Source organism: Lissotriton helveticus, chromosome 7 (assembly GCF_964261635.1).
Source record: "Lissotriton helveticus chromosome 7, aLisHel1.1, whole genome shotgun sequence".
Taxonomy (NCBI): domain Eukaryota; kingdom Metazoa; phylum Chordata; class Amphibia; order Caudata; family Salamandridae; genus Lissotriton; species Lissotriton helveticus.
In genome coordinates this window covers 982,526,680-982,547,987 of record NC_136068.1, presented here as the reverse complement: position 1 = coordinate 982,547,987, position 21,308 = coordinate 982,526,680, and the positions used below count along the sequence as shown (strand labels likewise).

Here is a 21,308-nt window from a genome sequence, read left to right as displayed (position 1 = left end):
GTTGTAAAAACGTGTTTATTGTAACAACCGCGTTTTGTTTGCACGCGTTGTAAAATCTGCGATGTAAATGTTGTTTCACAATCTGAAGTTGCCCCATGTTGGTTAAGTTCTAGAATCAACCGTCTCTCTCTGTTAGATCCATCATCTTACCCTTATTTATTTATTTATTTGAAAGGTTTTATATAGCCCTGGCTAGACCCGGGCGTATCGGAGCGCTTTACATGGTCAAAAATTAGATTACAGGAATTGTTCAAGAGCATAGTATAAACAATAAATAAAAAACAAAAGGTTCTTCTGGGATGCACTGTGAACGTTTGTCTACAGCCCTTTCCTCTGTCCACTTACCTTTTCGAAGGCACTGAAAACATATGTGTCTGTAGGCCCTCTCTCCTCTGTCCCCTTACCTTCTGGAAAGCAATGAAAACACCTGTGTTTGCAGGCCCTCTCCTGTGTCCAATTACCTTCTAGAAAGCACTACCTCCTGGAAGGCACAGAAAAAATGCATGGCTTCTGTCCTACTTTCTGCAAGGCAGTGAAAGCTTCTGTGTTTTCAAGCCCTCTCCTCTGTTGCCCCACAGAGTCCTATTGGGTCTGGTGTCCTAGCACCAAGAGCCCTGATTGACAGTTATTGCCTTCTCATTGCAAGAGTCAAATTCTCGTCCTACTTCTTCATTCCAATCTTGACTAAATGAGGAGAGCCCACCTCCCAGACAGTGGGAACCCCCAATTCCTTTCACTTGAAGAAGACAGCGTTTTGTCTTTTTAGTACAACTAACAGGAGTGCTGCCTGCGTTGTGGCCTACAGATGAGGGGTGCTAACAACCTTACCAAGGTGAGCTTAACCTGTGCCAAACCATTCTATAAACCAGCTCCCTCAGGGAATATCTCCATGTAACTCACCGGTTGAAGGACCTGTTCTCCACATCAAGAGAATTTATGGAGGGCTCTGGAAGATCCACTGGGACATTTACTGTGACTGCATTGCCTTGGTAGTCCAGTTCCTCGCACCATGGAGAGCGGTAGGATTTGGGGATGGCTGTGATGTTGAACTTCTCATGTGGAACCTCAAAGAGGGGCCCCGAATAACCTAAGAGGAGGCGAGAAGAAACTGCTCATTAGCATCTGAGAGTGGCAGTAGGAAGCAGGCTTTGCTTGAAAAAACTGATCAGTCTCTCAACTTCTCTACCCTCAATGCCGCTCTTAAACTGTTCTGAGCCATTTTTTCCTTGTACGCTACAATGAGCAATTTCGGTTATGATTCTTTCTAGTTCCTTCAATTTGCCTACTCAGCCTACAAACAGTGCAGGGCTTCATACACTCTTCATGAACTGAAGGGGAAAACTGAAAGCTGACAGTACTCAACTGCACACCTCAAGCACCTGACTAGAGTATTAGGCATAGTCAAATTGAGGAGCTCTACTCCACTGAGGCAAGATTATAAAGGGGAAATGAAATTTGGATATTTATTTTGAAAAGCAAACCTAACAATTTTTTTAAACGAGTAAAAATGATTTTAGGAGTTTTCACTAGACAGGTCCAGCTTTGCTAAAAGGTCCTAAAAGTTATTTAGGAATTGAAGAAAAGCTGTAATTGTTCAATAACATATAATAGACATTATTCGGAATTTAATGCCTTAATCTGGTGAACTAAAACCTAAACTTTCACAATATTAATAAGCTCAAATGCACAGCAGATAAAAAAGATCTACCCCATAGCCAAATTCATGAAGTGCATTTCCTCGGGCTCTGGGAGTTGGAAGAGACAATGATTGATCAATGTCTACCTCGATGCTTTCACTCCTTCTTTCTGTCCTTCTTACATCAGTATCCCTGTCTTCCAAAGATCAAATCTTTAGGGAGTTAGTAAAGCTGAGGACTTGTATGATACTAAAGATCTGCTCTATACCTAAGACCTGTCAGTTGAGTGAAGACTGCAAACCATCTTCTCTTTCCACCCTGTATCCTTTCTATTTTGCTTTATCCAAATGCTTTGGCTGCCTCACCTGGAGCGATAGCCCCCGGGTTTTGAGATCTCTTCATCTGTAATGATTTTATCAATTTCTTTGGCAAGGTGGGTGGTGCCCCCTTGCTGGACGGAGGAACGTGGACCTCTGTCCTGTAGTTCTCTTTGCCCGGCGATCCATCAGCGTAGCCATCCACAAGTTCCATTCCTGCTGGGCCGTTGATACCTCCAGTGGCTGATGCAATTTGAGCAGTTGTTAAATGTTTCCCAGCCTGAGAAAGATATCAAAAAGTTCAACTTAGTACTGTCACGTGATAATGCACCGAAACGGAGCACCTCCCCAAGTGGGTTTTGGCAATATCTCAAACACATCTTTGATCATATCTCTAGGGAGAAAGGGGGACTTAAACTGGAAATGGTTCCTGTGACATCGAAACTATACTTTTTTTTGCCTCAAATCCATAGGTCAAAATCTGCGACAGGGTAACCTGGACAGGTCGGATCCATGACAGATTTTTAGCATATCCACATTTAGATAAATGTAGTTATCTTAAAAACCTGCCATAGATCTGGCCCTCCAGGACCGACATTGCCAAAGTTTCAAGTACAGTTTCTACACCAACATGGTATATTACAAGGGGTGTACATATTTTGCCTACATTGTGGCCACATGGTTTGTTGCATTTTAGGAGATCAGAGATGATACTGTAGAAAATCAGAGTCAAAACGCTGTGACTGCCAGGAGCTGATATGGGCAAGCAGGAAGCATTATTAAACATGAAATATGCTTGTTAATTATATTTCTTTTGTTGCAATCTTTCAATAAGTGCCTGGGCGGTAAATGTGATTGGCAAGTATTGTGACCAGGATCCAGTGTCCCGGTCTTGTTTGCGCTGTGTGCAGTTACCCTTCGCAGTGGCGCAGCTCTATCTCGCATGGTGTACGAGCCGTGGGTACTCACCGGCCTGGTGCTGTCGGGGTACTCGAGGATGAAGCGCTCCACCCTCTTTTGCCGCTTCTGGTACATCAGCGAGCCTCTGTTGTTCTGCAGCGACAGCTCCTCCATCATCACATCCTGAGGGGTGCTGACCTTCTTGCCTAGGTCCAGTTGGACATTTATGGGCATACCTAGAGAATAAACAATGAAGCAATGCTTTATTTTAGGGGGTTATTGTAAAGGGGCTGATTGCCTTACTGTCCACTGCTCTTGGTGATTTTTCCTTTATTCTACTCATAGTTTGCTGATACCACCTCAAACTTTCTAGGACTGAAATTATCAGAGCGACATTTCTACTACTTTATTTAAGCACCCCTTTTTGAGCCCAGACCATAATCCCTATGCAGTCAACGCTCTCCTTTGCCGTGCATTTTGTTGTTATTGTTCTCTACTCCCTAAAATAGTCTTTCTTCGCTCTCTTGCTGTGCACCATGTCTGATGGCAGCATACAGGGCAGGATCAAAGTAGGCCCTTTATAAGGGGTTCTTCTAGGGAGAGCACACTACTCTCCTCACTTTTAGAGCCAACTACCTCACTCCAGGGTGACAAGAGGACAGCAGGGGGAAGGTCGATGCACAAGCGTGCAGTGTTAGCAAATCAAAAGAGAGACTGCGCTGTCCTTTGTACTCACGTTCCAGGAAGCAAACCTTGCAAGGCTGGGCTCCTAGGCAACAAAACTACCTTGGGGAATTAAGAAAAAACATTTGGTCAAGATAGTCCATTCTTGATACATGTAACCAGTCTCTGACTCTTTCTAATTTCATGGCCTTGGACGGGTTGATTGTTTGGGGAATCTATCACAGGTGCTAGTCTAGAGAAAAGGGAGCAAGCCAGTGGCAGGAAAATTTCACGGTGGCACAAACTGGCAGGGCACCCCAACAACAAGATGCCTGAGTGAGAAACGCGGTGATCTCTGGAAGTATGCATCCTGGCATAGTTGATGGAGGCAGAGGCCCTTCAAGCCCTGGAGAGTTTTGGAGGCAATCAAACATCTCTGGTCATACGTGCTCATTCTTACCTCGTCCTGTGATCTCTCTCACAATGGCCCGGGCTCTGTTCTTCTGCTGCCTCGTCATCTCAGAGTGAGATGCTGGAATCATGGTGCTGTCTGAAATAAGAAGGTAAGTACCTTATTGCAATGGAGGCCTGTTAGAAAAGCAGAAATTGATGACACGATTCCTCGACTCTTCCAGGCTAAGCTTCCTGATATGTTTCTTTACCTTTAAGTTTACATGTTGGACTGGGTGCCATTGCCCTCTCTAGGATCCCACTTACGTGCCAATCTTCACCATGGGCCTAACTCCTACACTTGCCAGGGGACTCACTCCTAAGCTCAACGGGGAGTCTCATAGGTAACTTTTTCCAAGGTCCTCACACGTTGACGCTTCCTAAAGGCCTCAGCCACATGTTCTCCCAGCAGCATCAGCGCTACGTTTCCTGGTCTTACTCACATCTGCCACTCTCCAGGGTCTCACAGCTGTGTTCACTGCAAACCTTTGACAGGGGTCTTATCATTAAGTTTTCTGCAGATGCTCGCAGCTACGCTTCTAACCAGACCTTACTTCTTTGCATTTGCAGTGAGCTCAATGTTAAAGTTCTCCCTAGATTAGTTAGGGAGCTTTCCACGTGGGTTCCTTCCTATATTTTCACAGGGAGTTCACTTTTACACCTCCTCTGAGATATTGTTTCTAAGCTTACCTGGAGGCTTGTGCTTCCAAAGGAGTCTTGATAACAAGCTTCACCAGCCAGGGACATCGGAGTTAAACTCTCCCAGGATCTTATTGTTAAGTTTCCCCAAAGACCTTACTTCCAAGGCCCTTTTTTCTAACCTGCTCCCAAGGCACTATAAGTGATGTTGCCTCACAACTAACCTACCAGCTGGCTGTATAGCTGACAAAAGGTGGTAGCGGAACAAAATGTCGCACATCGTAAAACTAACTATTTAGCGGGCATACAATATGAGAGAAAACATAAAGTATAGAGAATTTAGGGGCATATTATCAAGACAGGCGATAAAATTATCGCCGCTTTAGTGGCAGAAAACTGCCGCTAAAACTGTGATAATGGGCTTGATAATATGCTCTATGGAATTCCAAATGAAGCCCATGTTAGATGTCCTTCACATCTAACTTGGGCTTCAATTGGAATTCCATAGAGCATATTATAAAGCCCATTATCGCCATTTTTGCGGCAGTTTTCTGCTGCTAAAGCGGCAATAATTTTATCGCCTGTCTTGATAATATGCCCCTTAGTACAGTAATGGTGCCACTGAGGGTAATGACACACTCTACCACCGAAGGTGTGATTGCACAAAGTAAAAGACCTTTGTGACAAAGTATTTATGGAAGATGTACCCTGGCACTCAATAATTACATATAGTATCAATTTACAACATTCTTTGGTCTTCCAATTTTTTTTTTCTTTTAATACGTTTCACAGGTTTTGGACAACAGAAAGAAAAATTATTAAATTATTCAGTTAGGGACATAGTATATACAATTAATACTTGTCTAACCGTCAATTAAAGACTCCGGTACATTCATAACAAGGTTGTTGAACAAAATCAAAATTGTTCAATATGGTATATTCCTCATTTTAATATTGGTTTACAAAATCATATTTGCAGTCCAATTGTAGGAGCAGTGTTCAGTGAGGAAAAGACAACCTTGTAATGAATGTACCGGAGTCTTTAATTAACTGTTAGACAAGTATGAATTGTAGATACTATGGGCCCGATGTAGGTAAATCTTTTTTACCACTTCTTAAATACCGATTCATACCGAATCGGTATTTAAGAAGTGGTAAAAAAGAGGAGGGCAGATGTAGTTAATTGTATTTTTACAATTACCGAATCGGAAGGATTCGGTATTTACCGAATCGGTAAATACCGAATCGGTAATGCCCATTGATTCCTATGGGCATTGAAGCCCATAGGAATCAATGGGCATTACCGATTCAGTATTTACCGAATCGGTAAATACTGAATTTTGCAAGGGTGCAGGGGGTGTCACTTTGACACCCTCTAGCACCCCAAAGACGGGCATTTGTGCCATGTGGCACACAGACATGCCCTTACGACATGTCTGTGTGTCACATGCACAGCTGTGCATGCACAGATGTGCATGCACACCTGGATTCTGTATTTCACCACCCAATTGGATTGGGTGGTAAAATACCGAATCTAAAAGGCCTGTAGCACTGGAAACAGTGCTACCTACATCAGGAATTTTCTGAATCTGTAAAATTACTGATTCGGTATTTTACAGAATCGGTAAATTTACCAAATCTGTAAATTTACCGATTCTGTAAAATATAGCCCCCTACATCTCAATGACCCATTTACCGGTCGGTAACGGCCGAATTCGGCCGTTACCGACCGGTAATGGCCACCTACATCGGGCCCTATGTCCCTAACTAAATAATTTTTCCTTCTGTTGTCCTAAACCTGTGAAAGATATTAAAAGAAGAAAAAAAATTGAAGACCAAACAATGTCGTAAATTGATACTTTATGTACCTATTGAGTGCCGGAGTACATCTATAAATACCAGCAGGTTGTATTTGTTCAGATTCTGTAGGGCCATTTTAATAAACTTTCCCAGGGATCTTATTGCAAAACTTCTCCTGGAACCTGTTACACCTGAGTGACTGAATGATGATATGGAATATGTAGAATACATAGGTTCCATTTGCCCTGGGAATGCTCGCAGTTAGTGAGTGAAGCAAGTAGTGTTAAGGATTCATCACCTTACGGCATTTATGTATACCGCATCATGTCTTTACCCATAACCTGCAGTTATGAGACCCAAAAGTCTTCTTTACCATACTAGTGTAGAAGAGAACTCTGACTTTACATATATATAACAATGAAAGAATATATATATATACATATTTCAGCAAAAGAATCTTTACACGGCACTCTCTTTGGTAGGATTATAATTAATTTATTCAGACCTCCTTCTTCTCCACGTACGCGTTTCAAACACAAAGTTCTTGATCACGGAAGAATTATAATCATACCAAGGAGAGTGCCGTGTAAAGATTCTTTTGCTGAGAGATAATATTGCGAGAGGTGGCCCTGTCTCGCCACAAGCACCAGCTGGAGGGTGCTCCCCCCATAAAGGACTGGGTTTGTTGAAAAAACCAAATAATAAAAAAAAATATATATATATATATATATATATATATATATATATATATATATATATATATATATATATATATATATATATATATATATATATATATATATAGAGAGAGAGAGAGAGAGAGAGAGAGAGATCTATATATAGGTCGATATTTAGATATATATAGATATCTATATAGATAGATATATAGAGACACACACACACACGCACACGCACACACACACACAGAAAAAGAGAGACACCCAGAGAAAGAGTATGGCTAAATTCATTCCACAGTTTGGGAGGCCTGGACGAAGCTTAACAAAGAACTCTTCTGATGGGTAGTAGTAATCTGATTGGTGATTCGGCTGCCCTCATAATAACAAAGGCAGCAGGGGAGCCCAAGCCTATAAACTCTAAGGCTGATCAGGAGTCCGAACCACAAAGAGAATAAACTGCTATAAGATGCTGCAGTGTCTATTATCAAGATTTGCAGAATTCTGAACCTACACTACCGTGCAGGTACATATCTGCTGCTGAAATGTTGCTGAGACCCTTCTTGTGGAAGGAGCAGAGGTAAAGTTATGACTACAAGTCATAGAACGGTCTGCCACACGGACGTATCCAGTAACGGTGTAAGGGTCGCCATTAAGGAGATCCAAGCCTCTTTGGGCCTTGACACAAAGAACCTTCCAGATTGGTCCAAGCATTAGGTCTCCGACACAAGAACAAGATGAAGAAACGCCAATACAGAGCCACCAACTCCTGAGTCTGAATGCTTCACATCCCCAGCAATGCCGTGGCCTCCCCGCTTCATAGCACCAACTAGAGCCGGGCTGCATCTATGCCATACCTGCTAAGATTCAAAGGGCTGAAACAGTTTGCAGAGCTACAGTAAAAACGAACCTTACCACCAGTGTTGATACCCAGCAATACCTACATGCCCGTCCCCCTTCTCCCTAACCCTCTGAAACGGTTAAAGAAAAGCTGTGGTGGACAGTCACTGTAAGGACCCAGACCTCTTGAAAAGAAGAAAAAAAGTATAAAATATTTTTCAAAGCTCTCCTCTTTCCTCAAAATACACTTCAATCAGCCACTAAAGACGATCTATCAAGCTACTGCAAGATAGGCATAAAGTAGCCACTCAGTATACCCCAGCCTACACTTTAAAATGTCTAACTTACCACAAAAATAGTCTAACTTACTGTAATATTGCCCAAGAAATCACTAAATGCCTCCAAACTACCAAAATCCATTCCAAACGAGCTCATTGTATTCCCCCCAAGCACCACTAATACAATCAACACTACCCATGTAAACTTGGAACTATTCTCAGCACTTGGTCTCATATACACTCTTTGCTTCTCTCAAATACCCTCCCAGTTATCCCCCAAATACAGAGTATTCACCAAGGATAACAGCAGTAACATCACACACACTTTGGCCTCCAATTACATAACATAATTGATCTCTTCCCTAACCTTATCCCCATAAAACATCATGTTCAGTGTAAAAAGTCTAGGGGAAAGGCAAGGTGTAGGAACTACAGAAAGTGAGAGTCTTAAGTGCTCTGTTTATTTGTCGTTTCTGCCTGAGTGCAAAAGTAGCAATGGCAGAGCCGGTAGTAGCATGTGCACACCATGCAATCCAAGCTAACACAAAATAAACTTCAAGCTACCCAGAGGCTGCCCCAACACAATTCATTTTACCCTTAAATACCCATTTCCAACCAAAGCCAATTTAGACCAAATTAAATACTGCTTCTGAAAATTCACTCCATGTTAGCGCTACATAGTCCCCAAGCACTCTTCAAGCTATACCAATATACAGTAAAGTTACGAAACAATACTCCGTTCTAGACTACCGCCAAAATATATTGTGGCATAACTCCACCAAAGCACTGGCATTTTTCATGCCCATTTGTTCGCATTGGGTAGAAAATGCAAACTTGGCAGGTATCGTGGAACCCGACAGTGAGCATCATTCAGACGTGGGCGGCAATGGGGTATCCACCAAACACTGGAAAAAATGGCCGCATATCAACTCAGAACATACCATCCTCATTTATGGGTGGAGTATGCGCGATAAAAGATCAATGTAACACACACTGGAAATTAAGTTTCAAATTATATATTTGTAGGTCATATCAAATATTTGAAGGCTAAAGCAATACACATATTTAGTTACGCACAAAGGGAATCCAGTGACTGTGGTGACTTGACACCTTCGGGTAATTGTTCGCGCTTTACAAATACTGGACATTTACATTTACATATACTTGTGGTAATAGGTGATATGAAAAACTCTCAGAGTAAGAGAAGGCAGGATGCTGGCTTGAATCCGTAAACACATGTGAACTGGTCACAGACTCCAACCGGCTGGTGGAGATCTAGTGTCCTGAAAGCAACTCATTAAGGTAACTTGGACTGATTTGCTTGGACCCTGCCTCTACAGAGACTTTTTAGCATTCTGCATCTCGGCTACATACCTCCGCCCCCCCACACCCCTTGTCCTGAAGAAGACCCTACTAAAACGCATCCTACACTGCGCTATAATTTGGGTCGAAACGTCGACGCATACAATAGGTCTTTACACTGCCCATGTAAATAATGAAACAATTGAATTGACTCTGGGCCATATGTACAAAGTTGTCAAGACGAACCAGAATTTTATCCCCGTTTACTGCACTGCATTTTTGTTCTGTATATAGTGTGTTTTTCATATCACCTATTACCACAAGTCACCAGTCACTGGATTCCCTTTGTGTGTAACTAAATATGTATATTGCTTTAGCCTTCAATATTTGATATGATCTAAGAATATATAATTTGAAACTTAATTTCCGGTGTGTGTTACATTGTTCTTTTACCAAAGACTTTTTGATTGTGGTTACAAGCCAATATTGTTTTGAATCTCTAAAAAAGAAATTGACATACCCGACAGGACCGCTGTTGTTTATTTAATCCTAATCCCGGGTCCTGGGGGACACCGGGCAACCCCATCGTTTTGTTTTCTACTGTGCGGAGCGTTCGGCACATGATCAAACAATGTGAGGAACGAAGGACAATCATGAATTGTGAGACGCCTGGGTCAGATGGACTGATAGTGCGACGAGAATGAGCTATATGCAAATATATTGGCATTTTTACAAAAAAAAGTAGCAAATTCGTTGTGATTTCTGGCGGGTGGCAGGGCCCATACTCTGAAATACCTTAAACATCAACCACCCTTTTGTGTTAATTTAGTGTTGTAAGGATGCATTGAGCTGCAGTGACCGAATTCATTTCCTATCCGAGCCCTTTAAATATATTCCTTTCTACTCTTTTCTGCCTCTCCGCTGTGCCCCGGGGGTCTTTATCTATTTGTGCAGAGAGTGCTTCGTTTCAGAGTCGCCCCGGGGGCACTTACCTGTTCGTAGGGATGGCGCTCTACTTCGGGGTGCAGGCTCTTTTCCTGGTCGCGGGGCTCCCGTTTCTCTCTAGCTTCACACGGCCTCCTCGCCAGGGGACCCTCTTCCGCCTGCACCTGTTTCGTCTCAGTCCCTGCTCCCTCTGTCAGCCCGGCCCGTGCACCGCTCCCCAGGCACTCCAAGACTCTCCGGGCATTACCTCATAAACTTATTTCTGGCAGGGGCAGCGCGGGCGGGAGTAAGATAGGTGGGGCCAAGGAGAGCAGTTGGCGCCCTCTGTGAATGACCCCTCACCCAACTGCTGGTCACGCACATCTAACTTCCCAAGTTTTAGGAAAACAAGTTTACAAAACTGATGAGCTCACCGGGACACAACCGAAATTGTTGTCTTAGTATCTAAAAAATGATTTGTAACTGCTGAAAGATGACGGCCTGGATTTAGCCGAAAGTGACAATGACCGTCCAATGCCGTTCAAAGATTAGCCATTCCATACTTTTGAGCTGCTCCATACCTTTGTAATGCTCTAATTAACGAGAACAGTATTTCTAATACTGATGTATTTCCTTTGTAACTTTAATAACTAACTTTTCATGGTTTGTAAGAAAAAATAAATCTATTTTAACTTCTTAATTCTTGTCAGAGAGTGCATGTTATGCTCATTTAAAGACACGCATGCTTGCTTGTTGCAAACACAATGGCTTATTCCTGCATTGCTCTTGCATCTTGTTATGTTACATATGTTTTATAGAGCCACCTTTCCGTTTATTTTGCTTGTTGGTGCAGTTGCCTGTCCAATTAGAAAAGTTCATCAACTGTTAGTGGGATACCCTGTTTGGGAAGCGCTTTATGGTGGGAGGTGATGCCAGTGAGATGTGGACGTTTGTGGAGTTCAGTTATCATGTTCGTGTGCCCCAGCCAGAGTATCCATGTCTGTGTCTTCCTACAAGCAAGTGTCTCTCTAAACATGTGTGTCTCTCTATTCATGCATGCGTCTCTATCCATGTCTGTGTCTCTCTACCCATGCCTGTCTCTTCCTATCAAGTGTCTCCCTATACACGTATGTGTCTCCCCATGCCCGTGTCTTCCGAATCCTAGCCAGTGTCTCCATGGCCTTGTGTGTCTCCCCATCCATGTCGTTGTCTCTCTATCGACGTCTGTGTCTCCCGCTCCGTGTCTTCCTATTTAGCTGTGTCTTCGCAGTAAGTGTCTTCCTATACGTCAGTATCTCTCTAGCCATGTCTGTGTCTCTCTATCTCTTCCTGTGTTTCACTATCTATGCTTGTTGTGTCCCGCTGCCCATCTCCGCGTCCGTGCCAGTCATGTCGATTTATCAGAGCCTCTCCTCCGTGGCCAGTGCTGAGCCTGTGTCTCCAAGCCCAGAGGTCCTTATTAGTAACCCCCGGTGTTGGTGTTAGTGTGTCCTGCGGGCCTGCTGTAATTGCCTGTGTGATTGCCTCCTGCTTGAGTGTTGATGCCCGTGTTTCCACACCTTTGTGTCTGTGTCCTTGTGTGTCTCTCAGTGCATGCATATGTGACCCCTGACCCCACTGCTGGAGTCTGAGTCCTCTCGCCTTCCGTTCTGTGTGTTTATGTCGTGAAGTCCATGTTCATAGGATTTTAACTCCACAAGAGCAATGCGAACGACATTCCACAGGGAGATTAACAGAAGTTTGTTTTTGTTCCAGATGAAACAGAATCACATCTTAGGAAGAAACATCTGCCTCCGCGCCCATGTATTTGGGTTCGTGCCCCCTATACGGGTGCCTGATGTATGTCTGCGCGACAAGGGCTCTGCATCAGTTTAAGCCCTAAAGTCTGATTGGGCCTCTCGCTGCCCTGAAGTATGCCAATGACGCCTTGCATCACTGTCCACATTCGTGCCTCCCTGTCCCAGTGTCTGTAAATCCCTCTTGCCTCATGCACCTTGGTGACATCATACCTATTTTTACTACATGTATACATGTCACATGATTTATTACCTCGCGGAGGCTTGTATGCCCACAACTTACGCTGAGCTCTCCAGAAGCCTGTACTCTAGATTGGTTTCATGTTCTCTAGACCCCTTGGGCTTGCAAGGCCACATGTTCCTGCCCATTACATCATGTCCGAGCGGTCTATTCCTGCCTCCTGTCCTGGTGTTGGATTACAAGTTTATAGGTTAGGCTGGGGAAGGAGGGGTTGAGGACCTACCTGAAAGAGATGAGGTGTGTTTGTGACTATGTGTGTGTGTGGGGCGGGGAGGGGGGGGGGGCAGTCCAGGGTGAGAAGGAGTTTCAGGACTTGAGCATTGATGCTCATACCTGCCAACTCACACTTTGAACACAGCCACTGTGTGGCACTCGATATCAATTCCCATCACATGGTCTCCTTGGGAGGACCTGATATCACAGGGTGGCAGGAAGTTGATAATGCTGGCTAAGAACTCCGATTTGTTTAAACCATTTCGCTTTTGCTGAAAATGCCCAGCTGATCCCATCAATATTTGAGGTTGAACTTCAAACGTGCATTTTATTAGAGTAATTCTATCCCAAAAGCCAGGGTAGGGATCTGAACTGAAGAAAACTCCGAACTTTTATAAATCAAAGATTTGCCTGTGGGGTTGTGGGGAGTGGGTGAGAGGTAGGTAGGTGGTCTCTGCTCGAAGGATTTCGTGATCAGGGGCAGCCTGTCTGCGGAGCCCTGCGGTCTTGGGATGTGTGTTCTGTAGAGCACTCCCGAGTCATTGACGACAAACTTCTTGAATTACATGCCCTTAAGAGAAATATGACTCAAGAAAAAGCTTGTGATAAAATGGTCCTCGCCAGAAGGTGTCCAGCCATCTAAAGGTCCTAAGTCGGAATTCTTTGTAGTAAAGGGGGTTTATAATCACCCCCAAACATTGAATGGATTGGACTTCCATATAGAACTGCTACCTAATTCCCTGAGCTCTGACATTCTACTGGCCTCCCAGATTTGCTTGCAAGTCATCACCAGCATCTCCCCACATAAACCCATGCCTCTCCTTGAGAGTGACGTGAGCAACTGCATCACTCCAAGTATCAGTAGATGCTACAGGTGACAGTAGTGGCGGCTACCGGATGGGGGTGGTGAGTCGGGGGGATTACGTAATTAAAAAAAAAAACGTATCTTAGAACAGCCCGCCGCCCGCGGCCTCCCCTGTGTCCTCTTCCTTCTTCCTCTGCAGCCCGGCCGGGATCAGGAGGCACCCGGCACACAGGCTCCCCTGAGGCAATCACAACGCTGCAATGCAATGGATCGGCGCTCAGACTCGAACAGGCAGCCTATGAATGTTTATGACCAGGCTGTGTAATGCAGCCTGGTAGAAACATGCAAAATGCACATGAACTGTATGGTCAGCCAAAGAGGGCCAGCCAAACAGTTCATGCGCACTTTGGGAGTGCAAACCACTCCTCACCTTGCACTGTCCAGCCCTGCCCCACATTGCACACAGGCCACTGACTCAATAGGAAAAATATAATGATAATAACAATATGTTATTGTTGTTTAATTTTGTCTTTCTGTGCAGTGGGGCACCGCTCCTCCGCCTTAGCAGAGGAGCCGCTACTGGCAGGTGACAAGCTGGGATCCCCTAACTATCTAACTAAAATAGTAGACCCCCAGAGTCTGGTGCTTTTCTGGTGATGGATGGAGGGTTTCGGCTCACGCTTCAGCCACCCTGAGAGATCAGGCCTCTGGCATCTCCATAGAGGTGATCTGCGCAGAAGTCCTACATGTGACACAGTGTGCAGCGTGTGGCAAGTTACACTTGAGCACGTTGATGTTTTCAGGGTAGGATGACTTATGGAGTGTCGGGGATGGCCGAGCTCAGCTCCATAGGACTCAAAACAATACTTTAGGATTTGTCATAATTTAGTGCAAAAATCTCAACGTCCTCTTACTCAGAAGATTTTCATATCCCATGAGAGTAAAGGAAAACAGACTCCAATATCATTACTTGTCAGAAGTTTTCACAATTTGCTAAATTTTTAGCAGTTTTTTTTATATATCACAAACATGGCACAAAGGCTTTGGAGCACTTTACATGAGCTGAAGTCATATTGCACAAAGTCAGATTCTTTTTATATTTAGGCACAGGCAGGTTATGTAATGCGCCCAGAATCATAGGATGTTGAGACATCCCATAATCTTGTTCCCTAAAACTTTGTTCACCTTGAAAGTGAGTTGTGAGGTCTGACATTGGAGCAGTTATTTCTTTGAACATCTTTTGTTGGTGTTTATTCCTGGATACATGGGACATCGGGAGAAGGAGGTGCTACTCCTGGGGTGGGGTCCACTGGGGTTTCCCCTATACAACACGAAGCATGGAAGCTACCAATGACTCCACTAGACCCCACTACAACATTCTAACGTGGAATGTTAGGGGCATGACCAACTACATCAAACGTTATAAGGTCCACTCATTCTTAAAGTGCCCCCATATCCACATCACTTGTCTGCAAGAAACCCACCTTACCCTGGTTGAGCAATTGAAGCTCAGGAAATGACGGAGGGGCACAGAGGTGGGCACCAAAAGCTCGAGTTATGCATGGGGACTATTAATATGGGTCGCCCCGGGAATGACCTTTTCGGTTCAGTGCTCCTCCGCTGACCTGGAGGGTAGATATGTTGTACTTGAGGGCTTCCTGGATGGAATACTGCTGTTGCTGGTTGTGCTCTATTCACCCAATACAAACCAAGTCTCATTTGTGGACACACTCAAACCCTCCCTTCTTACTTACATACTCTCCCTTTGCATCTGGGTCGGGGACTGTAATACTGTCCCAGACAGACTTAGACAGATCGACCCCCCCGTTATGAGAGTCCAATCAATATTGACAGCAATGTGCCTTCAGCAATGGCTACACGCACAGTTAGTAGACATTTGGCACACCCTTAAACCTGGAGGTGCGGGAATACTCTTACTATTCAGTGGTGTATTGACCTTTTTTACCATAGACCGATCAGCCTACAGGGTGGGGGCTGCTGAATAACTTGGCCGTACACTGTCTGACCATAACACTTTAAGTTGTCCCTTGACTTTAGTGACGTTCATCCAGCCATAACATCGTGGTATCTCCACATGGAGGCACTCTGTAACAAAGCATTCTGACCCTCTCTTGCTGAAGCAGTGTTTCAATACTTTTAAGACAATGTTGGCACCGCCTCAGATGACCTCATGGAGTGGGAGGCCTTCAAGGTGGTACTCAGGGGGCTGTGTATCAAATATATTTTATGGGAATAGACAAGTGCTCCATTGGGAGCTGTCTGCATTGGAAGCTGATATACATACATTGCCTGCTAGGACTGGCAAAGGCACAAATCCTCAAAAAATATGCACAGATTCTTGGACCTTGCCTTTATACTCACTAAACGCCTTATAGCGATGACCTGGAAGTCTCTGTTGGCTCCCCATACTAATGAGCTGGCAGAGGGACCTGAAGAGGGGAATGTAAGCTGAACTAGATGATCTTGGTAAAAACACCTAAAGTACTGTGAGGATAATATTACCAGTGCAGTGGGAGGATTTTTTGAGGGAGGTTGAGGCCAAATCAGATGAAATGCCGCACTGGCAAGTTTGAACCACTATTTGCTTAGTTTTATATAGACCTCCTTGGCACTGAAACGCTATACAGCAGTGGTTCGATACAAATGCAGATTTTATAGATCTGAGCACCTACATACAAATTACTGTAATTAATTGAATTGCCTATTTCTATAGTGCACAGATGCTTCAACAGGAAGCGTCCTGGCGCTGACCAGCAGGGAAATGAAAGGAGTCTTACTTGTCACCAAAGAGGACTGACTTTAATCTCTTGTTAAACAGCGCTTCTGATTTGAGCATTCTGAGATTAGCTGGTAGCACATTTAATAGCTTGTCAGCTAAAAGTGCAAAGGAGTGTCTGCCCATCCTAACTTTGTTAAATATTGGTACTTGGAAAAATCCCTGAGTGGCAAAATGAAGGGCTCTTGTAGGTTGGTATTCCCAGAACCAACTTCTGAGATATACAGGCCTATTTTTCTGAGTCAGCTCACACATAATTAGCGAAACTTTAAATATGATTTGTTCATTAATTGGCAGCTAGTGAAGTAACTTTAGGCCAGCACGGATAGATTGCATCCCAGGGCAGCTAATGTAGGAAACTGGGTTTTTGTTGCAGTAGCCCCTCGCTTTTTGGCCTGGTATTTGATGCAACTTTGGCTGAAGTGCACTGGGTGCCTACCAACTAGGTCCCCAGTGGCAGTGTTCTTTCCCCAAAACAAGACAACTGGTCACTTGATCCCCAAGTGATCAAGCAACTCTTTAAGTCTCTAGTATGTGGTACCTCTGGTACCTAAGGCATAGGTACTTAAGAGGGTCCCTAAGAGCTACAGCATATCTTGTGCCACTTTAATGGACCCAGCACTAAACTCATACAGACTGCCACTGCAGGCTGCCTGAAAGGTGCTCTAAAAGGCAAGGCAAGACACACTCTTGGTGCAATGATCCCTAACACTACATGTAATATTTGTAAGACACCCCTACATTGTATTAATAAATCCACACTGATTCCAGTGTTGGATTTATTAATACATGCACCCAGAGGGCACCTTAGATGTGCCCCATAAAACCTACCCACTACTAGTGTGCTGACTGACTGGTTCTAGCCAGTCTGCCACCACAAATGAGTTTCTGACCCCTAGAATTGAAAGTATTTGCTCTCCGGAGGTCAGGAAAAAATTCTGCTCTGGCAGAGGGTGCGTACATCCCACCGACAGGATGACCTGCAAATTAACACTTCAAAGCAGGGAGCTTCGAAGAGTCCACCGCCTTTGGTATGTGAATCTGGCTTCCCTCAAAGGATAGGATGCCAAATCCCCTATCCAGGGCCCATTTGGCACCTGGACAGGTCGAAAAATCTGAGGCATGTTCATCTCCAGGCTAGTTCCAACCCTGAGGAGGGCTACCTGAAGCGAACACAAAAATCAGAAGTCTTCCATCTTTGTGATGCAAACTTATGTACTCTGGGACAGGGCTATGCCCACTTCCCACAGGAAGTGGTCATATGGGGGGGGGTGTAGTGACCCCATTGCCTAGTACCCTGTCCTCTTCAAACTCCCATAAATCTAGTATTTAGAGGAGCCCCGGCACCAAGAAATCAGATTCCTGCCAACCTAAGAAGAAGAAGGACACCAAAGAGCCACAAGAAGCAAGGACTGTGTGAGAAGCCATTGACTTTGCGCCCAGCCTGCCAGCCTCTATGCTGTTCCTGCCAAATTATGCTAAAGTCATCTCGTCCTGCAGCTGCCATGCCTCCAATAGCCTGGGAGGACTGCCTGCCTTCAACAAAGACCCAGGAACTGCCATGGATTAGAGGAGCTGCTCCCCTTCATCCTGCAGGCACTCAAAAAGAACTGTGAGGACTCCAGACCGCTGCAAACCTGACACCAGAGAGCACCACTGCACCTGTGCAGCTGAGCCCAATTTGAAGTGGGACAATGGTACCTGTGTGGTCCCCGACCCTCCAGACACAAAGCCCTCCTTGGGTTTGCTCACAGTGGACTCGCTGATGCTGCCTGCAGCCTCTTTGTGCAAACCCCCTCTACCGAGAGTGTCTCCTGTGATGAAAACCGAGGCCCCAGAACACCTCTGCACCAGGCTACCCTGGCCTGAGGAGAAGAGGAATAAAGGTGTCCCCATGTCCCTGAGCATAGTGAGACCTGAACCCCATCATTGGTTCAGCCTCACTGTTCTCCCACTTCCAGCTTGCATCCTCTTTGCAATGAATGAGACAACTGACTCCGTAACACACCACTGCACCCTGACATCCCAGAGCCTCACGAGGTGCCACCTGTTGGTGTGGCCGTGGACCTTGCCCCATACTCAACTTAAGCCCCGGAGATTGGTCCCATAAGTCACCGTGAAGTGTGCAAATGCAGTTCATGTTTTTCCCCCATAGGATATCATTGGGCACCCAATGCTGAAAAGCACCCCCGCACCCGCCACCCGCTGCCCCAGTGCCACCTGAAGTTACCTGTTGATGCTGCCTTGGACCGTTCCCCATACCTACCTTAGGTCTAGGAGATTGATCTAAGTTTCTATGAAGTACCCGTTTGCAGTGTGTCTTTCCTCCATAGGATAACATTACCGCTTCAGAAATTGCATTGTGGCAATTTTTAAAAACGGTAACAATTCATAACTCAAAATGTACTTACCTGATTTTGATAATGTGGGTGCCAAAAGTTATATAAATATGAGAGTTATTTTTATAAATTGGTGTGGACCTCCTTATTGAGCTGTGTGCATCATTTATTGACTGTGGGTGTATTGCAGATGTCTTACACTCCTCTGTGATAAGTCTAAGGCTGCTTGGCCACACTACCCCCTTGAAGAGCACCTTGGGATTTCTAGAGTAAGCCTCTGTCCACTTATAAGGATACCTGGACTATATGCACAGTATTCCTCTTTCTGGTACACTATATAAAGAGACAGCTTCCTACAAGTAAGGATTAACCTCACTGCTGCATTTTGGACCAGCTGCAGTTTCTTGATTAAATACGAGAGAGCTTCCAGGTAAAGTGAGTTGAAATAATCTAGCGTAAATGTAACTAGAGCTAGAAGAAAGGGCTTCCTGGTCTGGACTGATTAAATATTCAAGATTTCAATATGCCAAAAAGGCCCCTGTCACAGCTCTAATTTGTGGTTTGAAAGATAGTTCTTGATCAAACTTTAAACCTAGATTTCTTACCACTTTGGGCAGTGCAGGTGGTTCACCAAGATCTGTCTGCCACCAGCGCAAAATGTCAAAAGAGTCGTAATTCCTGAAGAAAAGAAGCTCTGATTTACTGGAGTTAAGCGTTATGCAATTATCTTTCATTCAGTTTCCACATCAGAAACGCATACCTGGAACCTGTCAGCCAGGGCCACATTCATCTGCTAAAAGGAAAGCATTAATTGAATTTCTTCTACATAAGACATTAAGTGGCAGATTTTGAAAAAGTTATGCAAAGCAGTGCAGCATCCAACGATGCTGCACTGTGTTGCGTGACAGGGAGGGGGCAGGAGAGCGTGAGATCTACTGAGATATGGCTCTATCCTCCCCTTTCCCTTGCACCGGCACTAATTTCAGCTGCTGTGTGCCATGCCTAGACCTTAGTACCATTGCGCTAGAGTGTGTGCGTGAGTTTACCCTTCCTGTACAAAATACCATGCCTGGACAAGTTTGAAAGCGTTTCCCTTTTTATAGTGTGCTACATAGTGCAGCATGCATGCAAAGTTGGAAAAGAAAGGAGAAATAAAACATTTCTCCTGTTAGCGCCTCCTATGAAGTGGAGTTAACCTTTGGCGCTAAACTCTGTCTAGAATTCTTTGTAGATAGGGTTTTGTGTCAAACGCCCTTGTGCCACCATGTATCACCCCCTTGGCGCTAAGTAACGCAAAGCAGTGCTTCGTGCTGCTTTACGCTAACTTTAGGGTACTTTCTGCGCAAAAAAGTTTTGTGCCGGAAAGTAAATTCCCCCCAAAAATTTTGAGCTGTGTAGCATCACTTTTGTTACGCTAACCCAGCGCAAAATGTTTGAAAATCTACCACTAAGTTAAAACCCCTGTACTCAACTAATTTGGCCAACGGGGCCAAGTATATATTAAATAGCGTTGTGCTGAGAGTTGAGGCTTGAGGTGCCCCGTGCTTCAGTTCTTTGTAACTTGAAGTGAAAGTGGGAAGAAAGCCTGCACTCCATCAGTCAAGCAAGATTGAAGCCACTGATTGGTTTTGCCAACTATACCTGCTGACTCATGGCGTGCTAGCTGGATGTCATGGGAAACGTTGTCAAAAGCTCCACAGAGAACTAAAAGCATCACAACCGCTTTGTTCCCATAATCAAGGTTAACCTTTATAAACTCTCAAACCTCCAAGAGGGATGTCTCCATACAGTAACCAAGGCTAAAGCCCAATTAAGTGGCGTGCAGGAGGTTATTATTTTCTTTAAACCCTGAGAGCTGCTTCTTTATCAGTTTTTCCATAATTTTCCCTAATGACGGAAGCAGTGACATCTGTCCAAAATTACTCAGAGTGGCCGGATTGGCATTCGGTTTGTTCATGAGGGTCAGACCTGTGCTTTTTTCCAGACTGAGAAGAGACTCCTGTTTCTAAGGACTGATTAAACAACTTATTAATTACCCGGTGCAAATTGAAACCACTAGCTTGAAAACGTGGCGTGGGGTGGGCAGGGACCCACAGGAGAACCAGTAGTAACTTTCTAAATAGCTGTTTCAGAGTCAGTGGGAGAAATAGGCTTAACTTGGACAACAAAGGGTCCTCCAGCTTCCCCTGATCAATGGAATCAAAATCATAAGTGACAACCTGCCCTTGGTTATATAAAATGAGTCAAGATGGCAGCCCCCTTCATATGAAAATAATCAGAGAGGTTATCACACAGGGCTTGAGAAGTAGGATTTTTTAATTGGATGGCTGCAGGGGATAAAAAAAGATTGAACAATCTTATATATACATCCCTTGCTTTATTGTTAAATTTATCTATCTGACAGACCAAAGCCTCAGCCTGAGCCTGCTTGATGTTCTTGCTGAAAACATTTGTAGGCACTCTTTGCTCCTCATCATAAAACTTCCTCCATTTCCTTTCCAGTTGGTTACAAAATCCTTTTTAGGTTTTGACTAGCGAGCTGCGCACTGCGCAGCTGCAGGGAAAACCTTATGAGAAGAGTAGAGTGGCTTTGGTCCCCGCCTCTGTTTCCATTGGCTAGCTCCATAAATGGAGGCTAGCTATTGGAACAGGCATCTGCTCGTCATCCTGAGAGCAGATTCGGGGGCGTTCCT

General features: G+C 44.5%; 1 protein-coding gene across 1 annotated transcript in view; it reads right to left on the bottom strand.

Moving 5' to 3' along the window:
• MYOZ3 (myozenin 3) overlaps positions 1-10,630 on the bottom strand; it is a 35,640-nt gene extending 25,010 nt beyond the window's left edge. Inside the window, exons 1-5 of the mRNA XM_078653603.1 lie at positions 10,493-10,630; positions 3,978-4,067; positions 2,924-3,090; positions 2,003-2,234; positions 901-1,087 (exon numbers count right to left, since the gene is read on the bottom strand). Coding sequence (XP_078509729.1) covers positions 901-1,087; positions 2,003-2,234; positions 2,924-3,090; positions 3,978-4,059 — 668 coding nt within the window. The 5' untranslated portion in view covers positions 4,060-4,067; positions 10,493-10,630. The remainder of the gene's footprint in view (positions 1-900; positions 1,088-2,002; positions 2,235-2,923; positions 3,091-3,977; positions 4,068-10,492) is intronic.
• Positions 10,631-21,308: the final 10,678 nt, after the last annotated feature.